Below are 19,418 nucleotides of genomic sequence, written 5' to 3'. Positions count from 1 at the left end.
GTCTCTGGGGCATCGACAGTCCGGCGGGAGGGTGAGCCTCCTACCCCTGCCGAAGCGTCGGAGGAGCTTGGCAGCCGGGGATGGTTTGGGACTTCGTTGGGAGATACTGCGGATCTTTGATCGCTCCCGTGTTGTTCAGGTTCAGGATTTGAAGTCGTCCGTAATGCTCCGTTTTCACTTTATCTTTTGTATGTGTCGCGAATTAAAGGAAAGCATTGCCTCGGGTTCCCTGAACGTAGTGAGAGTGAATGCATCGTGTTAGGTTTAGGCAGTGATTTGTAGGTCTCCACCCCAATTTAAACTGCCCGGGTGGCTCGGTTGGAGCGTCCTGGACCCCGGTTCACCAAAAGGTTGCGGGTTTGGTTCCCGGTCAGTGCCCGGCGCCTACCGGAGGCAACCGATCAGTTGTTTCTCTCCTTCTCCCTCCCTCTCTCTAAAACGTATCCTCGGGTGAGGATCTAAAAAAAAAAAACACAAACCACCAAAAACACAAAAACTATCGAAAATACTAGCCAATTTTGGAGTATGTAGGAAGTTCATTTGCTTTGGCAGCCAGGCTGAGTTAAAATGGGATGAAAGTGCACAGACTCGAGGTTTGTTACGTCGGCATTCAGGTGCAGAATTGAGTTACGAGGATGCGAAGGCCCCCGTTACCGGAGGTGCGCGTTCTGCCTGCAAAGATTGGAGAGAGCCGGATGATGTTAGACGTGGTGTCAGGCATTTCAGATGGTTATGAAGTGGCCAAAAGGGTAAATCTAAAGGAAGTTAAAAATAGCTAAGTGAGGATAATTTAAATGTCTTGATTGACAGTGGAGCCTAGTTTGAGAATTTAACCGGTACCTTATTTCTTGGTGGAGCGTGGGGGGCATAATTGATGCCCAAACGCCATTCGAAGGAAAATAGGGATTTTTGAGTTTCGTTTGAATACTATTACTTAGACATTGAAAGAAGTTATTTTTTTTTTTTTTTACTCCCTTATGAAAATGAAAAATGTGACAAAAATTGGATTAGGTTATTTAAACTGGAGGAATTGACTCATTTAAAACAGCTCATACCCAATGCATAGATTCCTTTTGTCATACAGGAGTACAATATAAGAATTCAAATGAAAAACAAGGTGTACTTTTAAAAAAAGTGTTTTAATTTATATTTTCTGAGCCTTCCAGGTGTTATAACTGTATTTGGTAATCAGAAATGTTATTAAACCCTGGTGGGGGCCGGGTAGCTCAGTTGGATAGTGTTCTGATAACACTAAGATTGCCTATTCCATCCCCCATCAGGGCACATACAAGAAGCTACCAATGAATGCATAACTAAGTGTGGAGCAACAAATCAATGTTAAAAAAGAAATGTTATTAAAGGGATCAGAATATTTGATGCAGTTCAGCTATTTATTAATAGTCCCATGCCTATAGACTATTCCTTAAAACACTAATAATTTTTATATTACCCTTTAATTGCAGATTGCAGTCACAGGACATTTATTTTTTCTTTTAGTCCCTCTTTTTAAAAAATTTAAAATTACAGTTTACATTCAGTATTATTTTGTATTAGTTTCAGGTGTACAGCATAGTGGTTAGCCAATCATACTTTACAGTGTTTTTCCTGGTATTTACATTACCCAACTGGCAGCATGCATAGTTATTGCTATATTTATTATTGACTATATTTGCTATGCTGTATTTGACATCCTCATGACTGTTATGTAACTACCAGTTTGTACTCAATCCCTCCCACCTTTTACAGCATCCCTCAACCCCTTTCCCTTATGGCAACATGAATCTGTTCTATTTCTATGAGTCTTTTTCTTTTTTTAAAAAATGATTTCAGAGAGGAAGGGAGAGGGAGAGAGAGAGAGAAACATCAATGATGAGAGAGAATCATTGATCGGCTGCCTCCTGCATACCCCACATAGGGGATCAAGTCCACAACCCCGGGTGTCCTGACCAGGAATTGAACTGTGACCTCTTGGTTCATAGACAGATGCTCAACCACTGAGCCACTGCAGCCGGGCTATGGGTCTGTTTCTTTTTTTCTTTCTTTTTTTTTATGAGTCTGTTTCTTACAGGACATCTTTGTATCCCCAGAACTGAGTTGTAAAAATTAAGTGGTGGTGGTGGATAGGATGCTGTAATTCTAATCTGATTCAGAGAGAAATCTTAATTCTGATTTTGTCACAGGCAATGGAACTTTGTGTTAACAGTACTTACCAGTGACTATAGAGTTCAAATGTACAAAGTATTCAGGGTGATTCATAAGCTTCATATTTTCCCCAAATCACTTCCTGTCCCTTATATCTTGATTTAATGGCTTGGAAATATTTCACTTCCTACCAATGTGAGTCCAGGCTCTTAAATAAAGCTGGACCGTTTGGTCAATTTTCTCAGTAGGCTAATTTATCACTAGCCTGCTTTAAACACTATTACCATCATGTCTTTAAGAACATTTCAGTAACAAAACTTTCTGGAGAATTGGTTGAATTTGGCACATTTCTACCATGATAACTATTAAAGTATTATCCTATAAAGGATAATATGCAGATTGACCGAACGGCAGAACAACCGGTCCCTATGACATGCACTGACCACCAGGGGGCAGATGCTCAATGTAAGAGCTGCCCCCTGGTGGTCAGTATGCTCCCACAGGGGGTGTGCCGCCCAGCCAGAAGCTAGGCTCACAGCTGGCCGGCACAGTGGTGGTGGGGTGGTGGTGGGGTGGTGGTGGGAGCATCTCCAGCCTCCGCTGCAGTTGGACATCCCCCGAGGGCTCCCAGACTACAAGAGGGCGCAGGTCAGGCTAAGGGACAGCACCCCTCCCCTCCAGTTCACAAATTTTGTGCACCAGGCCTCTAGTTATCTATATAAAAGGCTAACATGCTGTGTCCCCTCGGGAGTTCGATTGCTCTATATGACTTGCGCTGACCACCAGAGGACGGAGCCAAGCGAAGGAAGGCCCTGGCCGGCAGCCAGCAGCTGGGGAAGGAAGGCCCCGGCTGGCAGCCAGAAAGCCTCAATCAGCCCTGATCACTGGACAGGCCTAGGGACCCTACCCGTGTATGAATTTCGTGAACCAGGCCTCTAGTATGTGTAGAAAAAATAAATGCATTAAATCCTTAAAAGTATCTCTGGGATTACTTGGGTTTATTAAATTATTTTTGCAATAAATTTGAATATTTTGAAATCATGGATTTGTAGATTTTTAAACACTCAAGAATTTTAATTAAAATCTTTATTTCTGAAAGTATTATATATGTCCCCTTCTTTCTCCCATTGATCCCTTTCAGCCCACCTCCGCCTCATGCCTTCACCACCCTATTGTCTGTGTCCATGGGCTATTCATATATGCATACAAGTTCTTTGGTTGATCACCTCCCATCCTCCCCTGCCTTCCCTCTGAGATTCCCCCACTCTGTCCCATGCTTCCATGTTTCTGAATCTACTCTGTTCATCAGTTTATTTTGTTAATTAGATTCCACATATGAGTGAACACTCAAGAATTTTAAACCAAACTAGTAGCTTGCTCTGCATAGGTAGATGTGGCTGTAAGTGTATCACTTGTCTCAGAACCTGTTGCCTCTTCTGTAAGATAAAACCACTTAGGCATGGTGTGATTGGCAGGATATCTGAGAATGCAGGTGAACAAATGCAGCTCAGTGCCTATCAGAGATACGCTCAAGTACAATGGAACTTCAGTTTTCGAACTTAATTCGTTTGGGAAGGCTGTTCAAGAAGTGATTTATTTGAAAACTAATCATTTTCCCCATTAGAAATAATGTAAATTGAATTAATCCTTTCAAGACCTCCAAATGATTCCTTGTTTTAACCTTTCTTATGTACTGTTTAATCTATAAATAAACACTTCTTTTCTTAAATTTATCAAACCACTCCCTACTAGCCTTAAACAAAATTTTCATATATCACTGCTTCCAAAATATTATCCCTGGCTAACCACTTTTCATTTATCAAATCAACAACAGTTTTGCTACCTATTAAATTGCCAGTGATTGTTGTTTTGTGAACACTTTCACACCCTTAGCAACATTAGCACTCTTTATGTTTTATAATTGTGCTAATAATCGATTTCATCTGCAACAAAAGCATCTCTTCTTTGTTGCCTGGAGACAACGCTTGTCATGCTGACATATCAGCATGAAAAGGTTATCAGGTCGAAAACAAGTTTTCATTGACACCTGAGACATTTTTTCTGTCAACAACTTGGTCGAGAATGGAATTGTTCCAGGTGGGAAATGTTTGAGAAACCAGGTTTGACTTTAATTGACAAGACACTAAGTTTGTACTTAATAAATGTTAGCCCATCTTCCTTCAGTTTTCACTTTAATGGCCTCTATAGCAATTCTTAAGCACTTTGATACAGCCCCTTTGAGATGCTGATGAAAACTATGCTAAAAAGTTTGTAGTTTCATAGGGCTCCTGGGAGTCCTTGGCCTGTAGACTAAACTCATTCAGTTAATCTCATCAAGCTTATATACTGAAAGCATTAATCAGGGCTTAGTTAAAATTAGAATATATTATGGAAGTGTATGATTAGGTTAAAATGCTCCTTTCCAATCTCAGATAAACGGTTCTCTGTATAGATGATGACAAGCATTGCTATACTAGAACTGGTAATGTTTTTTTAGTGGCTAATTGCATGATTCCCCTTATTTCAAGCTGATATAATTCCAGTATGAGTGCAAGTTTTCCATTTTACCAACTCTACCCTTGGACCACTTGTTAACCCTCCCATTCATTCTACCTTTGAAAAATCACCCAGTACTGTTCTCCAAATTTAATTGTGGTTAATGTGTATTGGTTTATTTTAGTGGCAAAATAAGGGAAATATACTCTTAATTTAATTTACAAATTGTAAATCTTGCGAAGCCCCTGAAGATTCCAGGTGTCCCTTTGAAACTGGCTACCTCCACAAAATTCTACCTTCATTTTGGCGTCTAATTACATTTATTTAAATCTAAAGTAGAGCATCTCAAACAAGGAAAACCAAGTTTCTACAGTATTTAGGCAGTAGAGTTAAATAGTGCATAATACATAAATGAAGCCACTGTTTTTAACATTTTTCTCATACTCTTGAAACAAAGAACATTTTTGTTTTTGTGCTAAATCTCATATCTCCAAATAAGCAATAGGACTGATATTGTTTTATAGAAAAACAGTAAGTGCTGTAATTGGGGGGAGAGGGGAAGGTTTGCAGTACATTGAAAGACTTAATAGGCCAGGCCAGCAGCTCAGTGGTTGAAAGTTGACCTATGAACCAGGAGGTCACAGTTCGATTCACCGTCAGGGCACATGCCCAATCCCCAGTGTGGGGCTTGCAGGAGGCAGCCTCTATCATTGTTGATGTTTCTATCTCTACCTCTCCTTTTCTCTCTGAAATCAATAAAAATATGTTTGATAGGGTAATGAGAATTAAAAAACAAGACTATTTCCCCCCTAATTTGGTGACAGATACATAAACATGAATAAAACTATTAATTTGTATAAAACAATTCATATTACATTTTAGAGAACTGTAACCAAATTTGAGACTTGCTCTAAACAAAACTAAAAATTGAGATACTCATATACTATAAAATTTACCCTCTTGCCCTAACCGGTTTGGCTCAGTGGATAGAGCATCGGCCTGCGGACTGAAAGGTCCCAGGTTTGATTCCGGTCAAGAGCATATACCTAGGTTGCGTGCACATCCCCAGTAGGGGGTGTGCAGGAGGCACCTGGTCGATGTTTCTAACTCTCTATCCCGCTCCCTTCCTCTCTGTAAAAAAATCAATAAAATATATTTTAAAAAAAATTTACCCTCTTATAAGTGGGCACTTAAGTAGTTTTTAGTATATTTACCAGGCCGTGGAACTAGCCTATCTAATAAAGATGGAATATGCAAATTGATAGTCATTTCACTGCAAAATGGCGGCGCCCACAGCAAATGAGGGAATATGCAAATTAATGCGACAAAGATGGCGGTGGCCAGAGAAAAGGCCTGGGTCCTGGGTGCCAGAGGGAAACCGGTGCCAGCAGCCAGGGGAAGGAAGGCCTATTCTTGCACAAATCTTTGTGCATAGGGCCTCTAGTTAATATAAAAAATATTTTAATTCCCAAAAGATTCTGTACCCATTAAGCAGTTAACTGCCACGATATTTTGAATTTAATTTAAAAAGTTCCGCCGGTTGCATCTATAGATGCTTAAGGCATACAAATGGCTAATAATCACTTCATTTCTTCCCCTGGCAACCATTAACCCACTTTTGCTTCTATGGATTTGCCAATTCTAGACATTTCATATAATGGAATCTTTTGTCTGACTTCTTTCACTTTGTTTTCAAGGCTTATCCACGTTGTATGTAACAGTACTCCATTCCTTTTTATTGCTAAATATCTGATTTTAAAGATACACCACATTTTATTTATTCAATTGACAGCTACTTGGGTTATATCCACATTTGGCTATAATCTAGTATTAATCATGTACAAGTTCTTATGTGGACATGGCTTCCATTTCTCTTGAATATGTGTAGCTAGGAATGGAATCTTCTGAGGAACTGCCAAACTTCAAACTTTTCCACACCACAACACAACGGGTAACCGTTTTACATATTAGTGGTGTATGAGCTTTCTAGTTTCCCCACATCTTCACCAATACTTGTAAATTACCCACATTCTTGATTGTAGACAAGCTAGGTGTGAAATATTTGTATTCCAATTTGCATTTCTCTGATGACTAGTGATGTTGAGCACCTTTCTAATGTGTCTATCTTTGGAGAAATGTCTACTTGGATTATTTCCCATTTAAGTATTTTGCTATTGAGTTATGTGTTCCTATATACTTAGGATTTGCATCTGCTTTGCTTTGCTATCCAAGAAACCATTGCATTGCCTAATTCATAGTCACAGACTGTTGCCTACATTTTCCCCTTGAATTTTATACTTTGAGATCTTATTAAATCTTTGAATCACTTAAACTTTCGTATATAGTGTGAGGTAACCATCCAACTTCATGCTTTAGCATGTAAATACACAGCTGTCATAGAACCATTTGTTGAAAAGATTCTTGTCTTTGTTGAAAATCAGTAGACCACAAATTTTAAGTTTATATCTGGACTCAAATTTTATTCCATTGGTCAGCATATCTGTCCTATGCCAGTACCACTGTCAGATACTAAATCATGTTCCCATTTAAGATTGTTTTGGCAAAAGAAAAAGATTGTTTGGCTATTCTAAATCCCTTGTATTTCCATATACAAATTTTAGGATCCATTTGTCAATCTTGCAAAAAAGGTAGCTGGAATTTTATAGGAATTACACTGAATTTATAAATGAACTTTGGGAATATTTGAACGTGGGATTTCACTTTTAGGTCTTTCAACGGTTTTGTTTTTCATTTTGTTAAATATATCCATATGTACATTTTCATGTTGTTATACATGGAGTTTCCTTACTTTATTTCATTGCTATATAGTACAACTGATTAAGATTTTTTTATTTTTAGAGAGGGAAATATTCATGAGAGTGAAACCTGTATTGGCTGCCTCCTTTAGGCACCCCACTGGGAATCCAGCTCATAACTTGGGCATGTGCCCTGATTAGGAATCAAACTGGCAGCCTTTCCATGCACAGGACAGCACTCAACCGAGCCACACTGGCCAGGGCACAACTGATTTTGTGTATTGGTCTTGTGTCCTACAACCTTGATGGTCATTAGTTCTTTTTGCATGGATTTCTTAGGGTCTTCTGTAAGATTTGTCGTCGGTGAACCCACTTCTGCCTTTTCCATCTAGATATCTTATTTCCTCTTCTTGCCTAATTCCCCTGGCTAGAACCTCATGCAAATGTTGAATGAAAGTGGCAACAGAGGGGCAGCGTCATCTGGTTCTTTTGTTAATCTTCACTGGGATTTCCCTCCCTTGCCCCCTCAATTGATTTCTAGAGTGGGAGGGGGAGAGACAGAAACATCGATTGGTTGCCTCCTGCACTTGCCCCAACTGGGGATCAAGCAGCAAATGAGGTGTGTCCTTGAACACAATCAAACCTGAAACCCTTCAGTCCATGAGCTGCTTAAGCTCTAACCACAGAGCGAAACTGGCGAGGTCTGTTTCTTGATCTTAGGGGGAAGGTTAAGATTTTTGTTTTTATTGATTTCAAAGAAGGGAGAGGGAGAGATAGAAACATCAATGATGAGAGAGAATCTTTGATTGGCTGCCTCCTGCGCGCCCCACACTGGGGATTGAGCCCACAACCTGGGCATGTGCCCTGACCTGGAATCAAACTTTTAGATTTGGGGTTGATGCCATTCTTCAGGTTGAGGAAGTTCCCCTGTAATTTTGGTTTGAGTTTATTAAAAGGATTTTGAAAGAAATATTACAACACTGTAGGAAGCATTTCAATACAGAATTCAAATAGAATGTAACTGGTGACTCTCAATCTATACATGTAAGATCTAATATATAAAGGAAGTAACATGCATACTTTAATGAAATCTGGATAATTCCCTCAGACAAAAAAATAAAATTACTTAAAAGATATCTATTCCTCCCATAGTGATAAAAATCTAGCTGGGACCTAGTTTCCCTTTGTAAGAAATACATGTACCAAAGCATTATTGCAAGGGCGGCTAACTTCATCAAGGTTTTGCAAAAGCTAACATTCAGATGAGATATTACTAGTCACAGATAATCATCAACAAACATGTAGAACAGAGCTGACATTTTTATGACTGATGTTTTAATGTAGTTTTAGGTCATTCATCTTACAAACTTTGGAATGCCTACTATATGCTCAAGGCATTATGCCAGATCGTCCCAGATTCATATTAATACAATTCTCAATGACCTTTTCTTCATGCTTGCCCCAGGGACTATATCTGGGGGTGAATAGCAGCATATAACCAACTAAAAGCCTGGTGCACTCAGGGCGGGTGTGTGTGTGTGTGTCCCTTGGCCCGGATTGCCAGGGCACAGGACAGGCTGAGGTACCCCACCAATGCACAATCAGGCCAGGGAGGGATCACAGGAGGGCTCCAGGGCATGTCCGGCCCATCCCGTTCAGTCCCAATCAGCTGACCCCATCAGCAAGCTAACCTACCAGTTGGAGCATCTACCCCCTGGTGATCAGTGCACATCACTTCAAGCAGTTGACCAGCCTTAGCATATCATTAGCATTTTATGCTTTGATGGGTTGTTCTGCTGTTTTGTCTATTTGCATATTACCCTTTTATTATATAGGATAGGGCTGTTTGATCAATCCTGTTTTTTGTTTTTTAGTGGAGAAACATCGACACGAGAGCAAAATATCAATTGGCTGCCTTCTGCATGTGCCTCAAACGGCAATCAAACCTGAAACCCAGGCATGTGCCCTGACCCAGAAATCCAACCAGTGACCTTTACGTGCACAGGACAATCCCAGTGAGCCACACTGGCCAAGGTGGATCAACCCTGCTCTAGTCTCTTCTGGAGGTGAACATACAGTCACCATTTGATAACCTGCAGAGAAACAAACTTCCTTTATTTAATACTGATAAATGAATAATTTAAAAAGATGGATAGCTTAAGTTTACAAAATCAAGACTATACACTAATGTCAACCTCTAAAAAAGACAAATACTGAAACCCATACAAAATCAGAATTCTATAAATTAAAAAATGTTATAGGTTAGTGAAATTGTGGTAAAGACTATGTTAAAATCTACATGCAACTAAATACATGTTTGTAAATACTCTAAAAGTCTTCAAAAGTTCTACAACCTTACCTAAAAACATGGATATATCAAGACTCATAATCTATAAGAAACTATAATGTTTAAGGAAATACTGAAAAAAATTGAGGTATATATTAGATGCATTAGAAACTACCATTTAAACACTATTTAATATTAAATATAGTTTAATTTTAAGGTCTTTAATTTCAGTTAAAATCCATAAGTGGAAATTAGTTTGGATTGTCTGACAAAGAAAACAATAAAACTTGTTCTCAAAGACATACCAATACATTTCCTTGAAACAAAAGCTCAGCAAATGAGAATTTTCATACTATGCACTGGAATAACTAAAACTTTTATTAGATATGATTTTCCAATAACAATGTGAAAATTGGAACTATCAGTTTAAAGAGCAGTGAAGTCTGAAATTTTAAAAAGTAGACTAAATATTGGGTAGGGGATAAAAGATAAAGGAAGACGAAAATGTTTAATACTATTCAATATCTCCCCTCTGTACACAATGCTTCATATATACAACTACTCCATTTTATTGATTTTATCTAATAGTGAAATCCCCTTAAGTTGCCTAGGGTATACAGATGGTGTCCAACTTGGGGGAAAAAGAAACATACTTGATTAACAGTTTTCACTCACACACTTTAGACAATTCTTTTTTTTTTTTTTTTTTTGCAAGATTTTCATAGTAAATTCATAAATATAGGAAATACTTTCACTCCTTTCAGTGTTAAAATAGAAAACCAAACAGTGCCAACATTAATGGCTTAATTATTGGCATACAAGAAAAACACAACACCAATGAGTTTTCTTCATTATGCATTTTAAATATCAATAAATTTTCTAATCTGTTATAGATAACAGCATTTAGTAGTTTGAATTCATTGAGATGTTGCTTTCAATTTGAAATATTGTTGTATACATGTATATAAAAAATAACCCAAGGTATGACCCATCTGACTGATGTTTAAGATCAATAAAGGCTTATTTTTTAACATGCAGTTAGGAGAGAGGGAAGCAAGCCAACCTCTCTACACTGTCTGTTGCTGGCTTACTTTTGCAGTGGTATCAATAGTGGTTTTGGAGGGAACCCTGTGCCATCTGCCTATCTATTTAAGATCAGATACCACAAAAGGGGTAAGGGGGGGAGGATATGTATTGAATGTCAAATTTTAAAAGTGTGCATTTTGCACTCTTTCTAAGTACAGGATAAAAACAGGCCAATAAGGAAAAAGTTCTTATAATGAGGAAAACACTGCAATCAAATCAAGACATAATAGCCGAATTAAGTTATTTTAATAGATTGCATATATCGATGGTTAGCCATAACTCTTGATGACTCTTTAAGAGTAGAACTTTATATCCAATTTACATGCTTCAAATATCACCTTTCTTATTACAGTAAGGTCTTGTATCCAAATATCCACTTGTACACTGAGAGCTTTAAGAAAAGCAGGACACAGAGGGAATTGCCATTTTTTAGCAGCAATGAAGTATCATTAACCCCTTTTAACATACCGAATTCAAGTCACTATCAGAGGTGAGCGCACCACAAAGTCACCAGGTACAAAATTGCTAGTTCATTTTTAAATTAATAACTTGAAATTACCCATGCCCCCCACCCCATTATATCCCTTCTTTTTATAAACAGCAAACATTTTGCTATTTTATACATAGGCTAGCAGGCTTGTTTCAATATGAAAGTGCTAATTCATTTACAGATTTTAAAAAATCAGTTATGTAGTGCTACAATAAATGTCCAATCTACATAGGAACAATCTTTGATGAGTGAAAAGAAGAAGATGGAATAAGGTTGTCAATTACCTTATTTACATATGGAGAATAGATACCCAAAGATGAGGAAGAGACAGAAATAGGACAAATACTCATAGGCGTAGAAATTACATCTACCTTTGAGCTTATACTGTAAATGAGACAGTTTAAATAGTCCTGCAGCCCATGCCTATTTTTTCCTTAGAAAAAGAAAAGCTGCCTTCATGACATCCCCTCTTGTTTCATATTTCCACAGTGTCACTTGAATTTTCAGTCAGAATCTTACTTTCTTCAAAAAAATAGGAAATACACCCCTCCAAGTTGCCTCCCTCCCCCCACAAAATCCCTCTTGTTTCTTTTTCAGTGCCAAGTTCCATGATCAGGTCTGACCTCCTGTTTTTTTGTGTGTGTATTTTTGGGTGTTTTTTTTTGTTTGTTTTTTTGTCCATCTATTGATCAATTAGTTTAGAGTGGATAACACGAACCAGTTCTGAAACCGCTACTAGGAGGAACACAAGCTCATCACTACAATCACACAGCAGGAAAGACAGTGGTAACTCAGTTCATCCCTGGTGCCGGGCCTCCAAAGTTGAAAGAACTTGGCACAACTGGAGCACTGAATTTGTATCCTCCATGCTTCTCAATCATTTTGGATTCTAGAAAACAAATAAGTGGTAGTTTAATAGAACATGTGATCATCTTACTTACTTTGGAGAACAAAGTTCCAAATCTAGAGTATCCTCTAAAATGTTCTTAAAAAAAAAATTATATATATATTTCAGAGAGGAAGGGAGAGATAGAAACATCAATGATGAGGAGAATTATTGATCGACTGCCTCCTACAAGCCCACACTGGGGATGGAGTCCACAACCCAGGCATATGCCCCGGCAGGGAATCAAACTGTGACCTCCTGGTTCATAGGTCAATGCTCAACTGATGAGCCTTACAGGCTGGGCAAAAATGTCCTTTTTTGAAATGCATACTGGCTAGAATGTTTAAAGATAAAGAGATAAGGTAATATCTGAGATTTTCTTTACCATAATTCTAAAGAGTTGTTACCATAACTTTTAATTTTTTTTTTTACACTTTTAATAAGATTTTCAACTACCAAGCCATCACCATGTGCTTGATTGAGCAACCTTAAAACTTCTGCACAGTCAAACCGGTTTGGCTCAGTGGATAGAGCATCAGCCTGCAGACTAAAAGATCCCAGGTTCGATTCCGGTCACGGGCATGTACCTTGGTTGCGGGCACATCCCCAGTAGGAGGTGTGCAGGAGGCAGCTGGTCGATGTTTCTCTCTCATCGATGTTTCTAACTCTCTATCCCTCTCCCTTCCTCTCTGTAAAAAAATCAATAAAAAATATATTTAAAAAAAAAACAAAAACAAAACTTCTGCACAATGAAAGTAGTCTTCAGCTACACTTAAAATCAATAAAGTAGCCAAACACAAAATTCATTTCATTTCATTCCTTCAGGTTAGAGTGGATTCCTATCACCTACAACAACTGGAGCATTTACATAGCTAAAAATAATTTAATATAAAATTTTAAACCTATATCAAATCATGAACTGCATTCAAGAGGGGTTGTGGTCAAATTAACATACCATGGGCTGCCCTTCTTTGATCAGCCAGAGTTGCTATATCCTGTAACTGTTTTCTTTGTTCTTCATTAAGACCATGAGTCAGAGTCTGATACCACACAGGATTACGATTTTGTATAGCTATCAAAAAGAAAGAAAACAGGGAAATGGAAATAGTGAGAGACCTGGTAGCTCCTTTCTAGTTTGTCCCCTGAACTCCTCCTCCAGTACTAAAATTCTGGTCTATTTTACATTCCCTCAACAGTCCTTCCTTCTGGATGAAGCCGCAGTGGTGAGGGCCAAGCTCCTTGCACGAATTTCGTGCATTGGGCCCCTAGTAATTTATAAACTGTCCAATTCTCAGACAGCTAAGTGTGGATTTGGCTGGGAAGATACATAAACACAAGAGTGAATACTTCTGGGGTAAGCTGGGAGGCTAGAAATCAGAAGTGGGAAAGAGGAACTATCATCGTATAAACTTTTTGAACCGCACTATTTTCCTATAATATGCATGATTCAAAATTATAATCTAAATAAAAATAATAAGATAAAGAAAATCCTCTCAAACTATGGCAACAGTAGAAATAACTTTGGTTACTTTGCCTAACAATCCTAAATCATATTCTATTGGGTATGATATACTCAAATCCCTTTAAGGGACAGATCTAAGAACAGATTGGTTCATGGAAATTGATCATATTAGAAGTATATAAATCACATATGATGTCACTTACTTTGAAATATAGCTTTAAATATTTGATACTCATCAACAGGGTTATCTTCATCATCAATGATTGTGGAATAGCCTTCCAAAGCAGTCTCCTCAGCATCATTTTCTTCCCATTCGTCGTCATCTCCATCTTCACCTGCTTGTTTAGCCAGAATCTCTAAGTATTCTTGACCATCTTCATCAATGTCATCTTCATCACTCCCCAGTTCCTCTGCCAAGTCAAAAAATAGGCCCTTTTGTTAATACTGCAATATTCTGTTACTCAACCAACTGACAGTGATAACAGTAAACTACAAATCCTAATTGAATAAATTCAGGGAAGAGTTCCAGGAATTGGTGTTTAGCAATAAATAGGAAAAAAATTCTTGAAGGAATGCAAGAAACCCAACCATAATTCTTAATATTAGAGGTTTGAAAAATGACTGCATAATGAGATCAGCACTTGGTGTACCCTGAGCCATATGACAATATACCAAACCAAACACTAATAGTTATGTAGTTTATATTATATCCACAGAACTCGTTTGGCAAGATTTTTTAATGGCTGGCTATTAAAATGTTCACACATTTTAATAAAAGACAAAAATGGCAATTGTAACCTTATTTTGGAACCATTATAATAATTTCTCTTAACCAACATTCTATTAATTTATACTCTTGTAGTCTATAGTGTCTTCTTGTAGGTGAAATATACTAGGCAACATCCAATTAATTTTATTTTACAGTGAGGACGCTGAGATTTTAGCACTAATAAATGATAGATCAACACTGAGATGCTAGATCAACACATAAATGCCTAGAAGTGCTTTTATAGATATAGCTGAGTTCCTGCCTTCTTAGACCTTACCTTAATGGGAAGGTAAGACTGTCTTTCTATGAATAATGGAAATGAAAACATTTGGCTATGATTTCACATTTCTTTAGAATAGTGGTTCTCAACCTTCCTAATACCGCGACCCTTTAATACAGTTCCTCATGTTGTGGTGACCCCCAATTTCATTGTTACAAATTGAACATAATTAAAGCATAGTGATTAATCACAAAACAATATGTAATTATATACGTGTTAGGCAACCCCCGTGAAAGGGTCGTTTGACCCCCAAAGGGGTTGCGACCCACAGGTTGAGAACCGCTGCTTTAGAAGAAGGGCTAATAAGTAAGTTAAGTCTAGTGATATTTCTAACTAGGTAAGTTTGGCTTTCTCCGTCCCAAATCCCTTACCCGTTTCATCATCATCATCAGCTTCATCATCATCATCACTGTCATTTTCATGTTCTGCATGGCAGGCATATGCTCTTTTTAATCCATTAAATAAAAGGATAAAAGCTGGCAAAATCTGTCCAGAAACCTGATTTAAAACTTGTGGTATCTGTTCCATATCAATAAGAGCACACAGGCCCAGAACACACATCTTTCTGTCATGTAGCCTAAAAAGTAAAATAAAGATATTTTCTTTTTTTCTTAATAAGTAAAGTTCCTTACAAAGTTAAATAAATAAAAATCCAATATATGTTACTCACCCCAAGAAACAATCAACATCATTAAGCCACTGTGTAATAAAATGAGTTGTAACTGGTTCAATGTTATTAGGGAAGCGAAGATTTTCTAAGGTGTTAAGAAGGAGGTGTGGATTATAATACAAAGCTGCAATGGCAACTTGCAGGCACATTGTTCGAAGTTCACTTGTCTTCACCTCTCTTGTCAGTCTCTCTAATGCTGCTTCCACGAATGAGGGAATGCACTATTAAGAAAGAAAAATATTCCAAAATTACAAATTAACAGCAATCTAATTATCCTACCCATATTAACTTACTTGTTCCCTCATTTCACCCCCTTTCCCCATTAAATGATATAATAGCTTTTTGTTGAGGCATTTCACTGGGAAATCTAATTTTAGAGAGAGATAAGTCTTCATCAAGATAGAGCCTCGCCCTAAGTGGTTTGGCTCAGTGGATAGAGTGTCAGCCTGCAGACTCAAGAGTCCCAGGTTCCATTCTGGTCAAGGGCAAGTACCTTGGTTGCAGGCACATCCCTAGTAGGGAGTGTGCAGGAGGCAGCTGATCGATGTTTCTAACTCTCTATCCCTCTCCCTTTCTCTCTGTAAAAAATCAATAAAATATATTTTAAAAAATGAAAATCAAAATCATCATTATCCCTTTAAAAAAAAAAAAAAAAAAAGATAGAGCATTGCCAGCAATAGCTATCATGGATTTGCAATACTCCAACTGGCTAACCTTACCATGGCAATAATTTCTGCAATATATACATGTATCAACTCATCACATTGTATATCTTCAACTTATACAATATTCTATTTCAACTAGAGGCCCAGTGCACAAAAATTTGTGCACTGTGTGTGTGTGTGTGTGTGTGTGTGTGTGCGCGCGTGCCTCAGCCAACCTGTGCCCTCTCACAGTCTGGGATCCCTCGGGGGATGACCACCTGCTGACTTAGACCCGCTCCCCAGGGGGGATTGGGCCTAAGCTGGCAGTCAGACATCCCTCTGGCAGCCCGGCAGCCCTCGGGGGATGTCCACTTGCCAGCGGGGAGCAGGCCTAAGCTGCAGTCGGACATCCTTAGTGATGCTGAGGTGGCGGGAGAGGCTCCTACCACCACCATTGTACTGGCAGCCGTCAGCCTGGCTAGTGGCTGAGCAGAGCTCCCCCTGTGGGAGTGCAATGACCACCAGGGGGCAACTCCTACATTGAGTGTCTGCCCCCTGGTTGTCAGCGTGTGTCATAGTGACCAGTCATTCCCAGCCGTTCTGCTGTTAGGGTCAATTTGCATATTACCCTTTTATTATATAAGATAGAGGCCTGGTGCATGGGTGGGGACCAGCTGGTTTGCCCTGAAGGGTGTCCCGGATCAGGGTGGGGGTCCCGCTGGGGTGCCTGGCCAGCCTGGGTGAGGGGCTGATGGCTGTTTGCAGGCTGGCCACAGTCCCCAGCCACCCAAGCTGCCAGCGAGGCTGGCTGGAAGCAAGTATCTGGGATTTATTTGTCTTCTATAATTGAAATGTTGTTGCCTTAAGCAGAGGCCATAGCTGGCCAGGGCAGGCAGGAATCTTGGCTTCCTCCATCGCCCGGGCAACCAAGCCTCCAGCTTGCTCCAGCTCCGTGGCTGCCGGCCGCCATCTTGGTTGGGTTAATTTGTATATAGTCTCTCTGATTGGCTGGTGGGCGTGGGCTGGGATGTAGCGGAGGTGCGGTCAATTTGCATGTTACTCTTTTATTAGATTAGATCTCAATAAAGCTGGGAAAAAATTCTTATTGGAACTGACTGGAAATTTAATGACTAAATCTATTTTATTGAAAAGTGATAATAGCAAGCAATACTATCATAACATACTATAAGAAATTCTAGTCAAAACTTACCTTGCATGATAACAAGTAGCCATAAAACTTGCCAGTCATATTGAACACATGTATATTAAACAAGATTATTATATATTAAATTTTAAACCAATTTAGGTGTCATAATAAACAACAATGTACAGAATATATAACAAATGGCCAAAAAGAAAAAAGTGGAGGGAAAGATTTCCTCTCTGAAGCCTCACATACAAATCATTAATAGTTAGCCTTACTGACCTGGTCAATGCCACGCCCTTTGCACTGTAGAATGATGACCTCTAATAATTTTGCTGCATGACACTCTGCATCTTCTCCTGCAACCCCTGTAAGAACCTGATCAACACAATACAAATTGAAGCAAGGCATCATGAAATCTTCCAATCTGAGAATTTCTGTCCTGTCTTTAGTCTCTGGAGTATTTAAGATACTCTAACTTTGAATGATTACAATATTCAGATTATACTCTAACGCACCTGGGAGGATGCAGTTGTTTGTCACATTCTAGCAATCTGGATCTTGGTGTACATAATCAAAGCACCTCCCCATAGTGCCATTCCAGACAGTAGCACCTTGATGATACTGTTTAAAATCTTTTCTCTACACAAGTCTCAAAAAATAAAAAATACTGTGTGGGACAGGAGGAAGTAAGAGGCAGACAAGAAATGTCCTGGGACAAGTAATAAAAAACATGGAGTAGGTGTGCTAGTTAGTACTAAAGGGCTGAAAATGTTAATGACAATGTTCTGAAATAAGATGGTGTAGATATCTATCCCCAGAGTATTAACATGATAATCGTACTGGCAATAAATATTAAATAACAAGTAGGTGATTATTTTGTGACTAAGCTGTCAGAAAGGAAATGAGGACAAGCACATCTAAAAACTTCATGGAGCAGCTGAAACCGGTTTGGCTCAGTGGATAGAGCGTCGGCCTGCGGACTCAAGGGTCCCAGGTTCGATTCCGGTCAAGGGCATGTACCTGGGTTGCCGGCACATCCCCAGTGGGAGATGTGCAGGAGGCAGCTGATCGATGTTTCTCTCTCATCGATGTTTCTAACTCTCTATCTCTCTCCCTTCCTCTCTGTAAAAAATCAATAAAATATATTTTAAAAAAAATAATAAAAAAATAAAAACTCCATGGAGCAAAATAATTTTTTAAACGCCTGATGTTAAACAGCCTGCTTGCCTCTCAACAAGCACTTTCAGAAAATTAAATGCTATCAATCATAGTGACTTTGATATTGAAGACCCTCCATTCAAGTATTTTATTCCCTCTAATTGAAGAAAAGCATTTTTTAAAAAAGCATTCACCATAAATTTATCTTGTACTTTTCCCAAGAAATGGCACAGTACTTTTGACTTTATAAGAAACCCTCACATGTTACAATCTTGCTATTTACTAAATAATTAGTGTATAGTCTCCATAAACCCACTGTCTCCAGGAATTTTCTTTATAAAATATCTGTAATGATTCCTGATCCTTTCAAAAATATCTCAAGTTTTAGATACTTTCCTTCTATGGACTCAAAGTGTAGCAAAGAACTAAGCTAATGTTAAGCTCCAAGCACTCTGAAAATCAAAAACATTTATAACTTTCGTTAAATGTCAGTGGGCAGACACAAGACAAATAATTGTCAAAGCCATTACTGTGGCATCTAAGAAATCAAGGTCTTATTTAGTTTAAACTTTTAAAGGCCTTATTCTGTTAGACCCATATAATCTGTTTGCCATAATGTGGTATGATGTAACTTAACAATTTTATACTTTTCATAGCACCAGCTTCATGACATACGTTCTTCTATTAATTAAAAATGACCTACCTTTTTGCACATACTGTATATCATTTCAAGATACTTGGTATCAGATAGAAGTGTGTCTGTATCAACTGTCACATAATTATGAAGCAGAGGCATCATATCTGTATTAAAAAGCACCAGTTAATTACCTTTACTAATATAAATACTTTGGTTTGGAAAAATCTCCTTAGAAAAAGAAAGCAAATCTGAGGTTGTTTTTCTGTAACATTTGCTTTTAATGAAGGTATATTTATAATTAGATGTAGGAATGAACCATTATTAAAGTGAATTCCTTTATAGTTAGTACTTAAAACACAAAGATTATACAAAGAATATGGACAGGGAGCCAGAGGGTAAGAATATGTGTTAAAAGGAAAAACAAAACAAAACACTACATAACTAAATCAAAATATACAATGGAAATCAATGCTATGGATCCTTGAGCATTAACTGGTACTAATAATTT

The 19,418-nt window shown here is 38.3% G+C and overlaps 1 protein-coding gene across 1 annotated transcript in view; it reads right to left on the bottom strand.

Annotated features, from left to right (window-relative positions):
* Window positions 1–10,038: 10,038 nt before the first annotated feature.
* Window positions 10,039–19,418, bottom strand: part of IPO7 (importin 7) — a 63,172-nt gene continuing 53,792 nt past the window's right edge. The window contains exons 19-25 of the mRNA XM_059708855.1: window positions 18,977–19,074; window positions 17,395–17,490; window positions 15,325–15,545; window positions 15,026–15,231; window positions 13,809–14,015; window positions 13,099–13,215; window positions 10,039–12,146 (exon numbers count right to left, since the gene is read on the bottom strand). Coding sequence (XP_059564838.1) covers window positions 12,049–12,146; window positions 13,099–13,215; window positions 13,809–14,015; window positions 15,026–15,231; window positions 15,325–15,545; window positions 17,395–17,490; window positions 18,977–19,074 — 1,043 coding nt within the window. The 3' untranslated portion in view covers window positions 10,039–12,048. The remainder of the gene's footprint in view (window positions 12,147–13,098; window positions 13,216–13,808; window positions 14,016–15,025; window positions 15,232–15,324; window positions 15,546–17,394; window positions 17,491–18,976; window positions 19,075–19,418) is intronic.

Source organism: Myotis daubentonii, chromosome 9 (genome assembly GCF_963259705.1).
Source record: "Myotis daubentonii chromosome 9, mMyoDau2.1, whole genome shotgun sequence".
NCBI classification, from domain to species: domain Eukaryota; kingdom Metazoa; phylum Chordata; class Mammalia; order Chiroptera; family Vespertilionidae; genus Myotis; species Myotis daubentonii.
The sequence above is the reverse complement of the archived record's forward strand: the minus strand, read 5'-3'. Positions and strand labels throughout refer to the sequence as shown.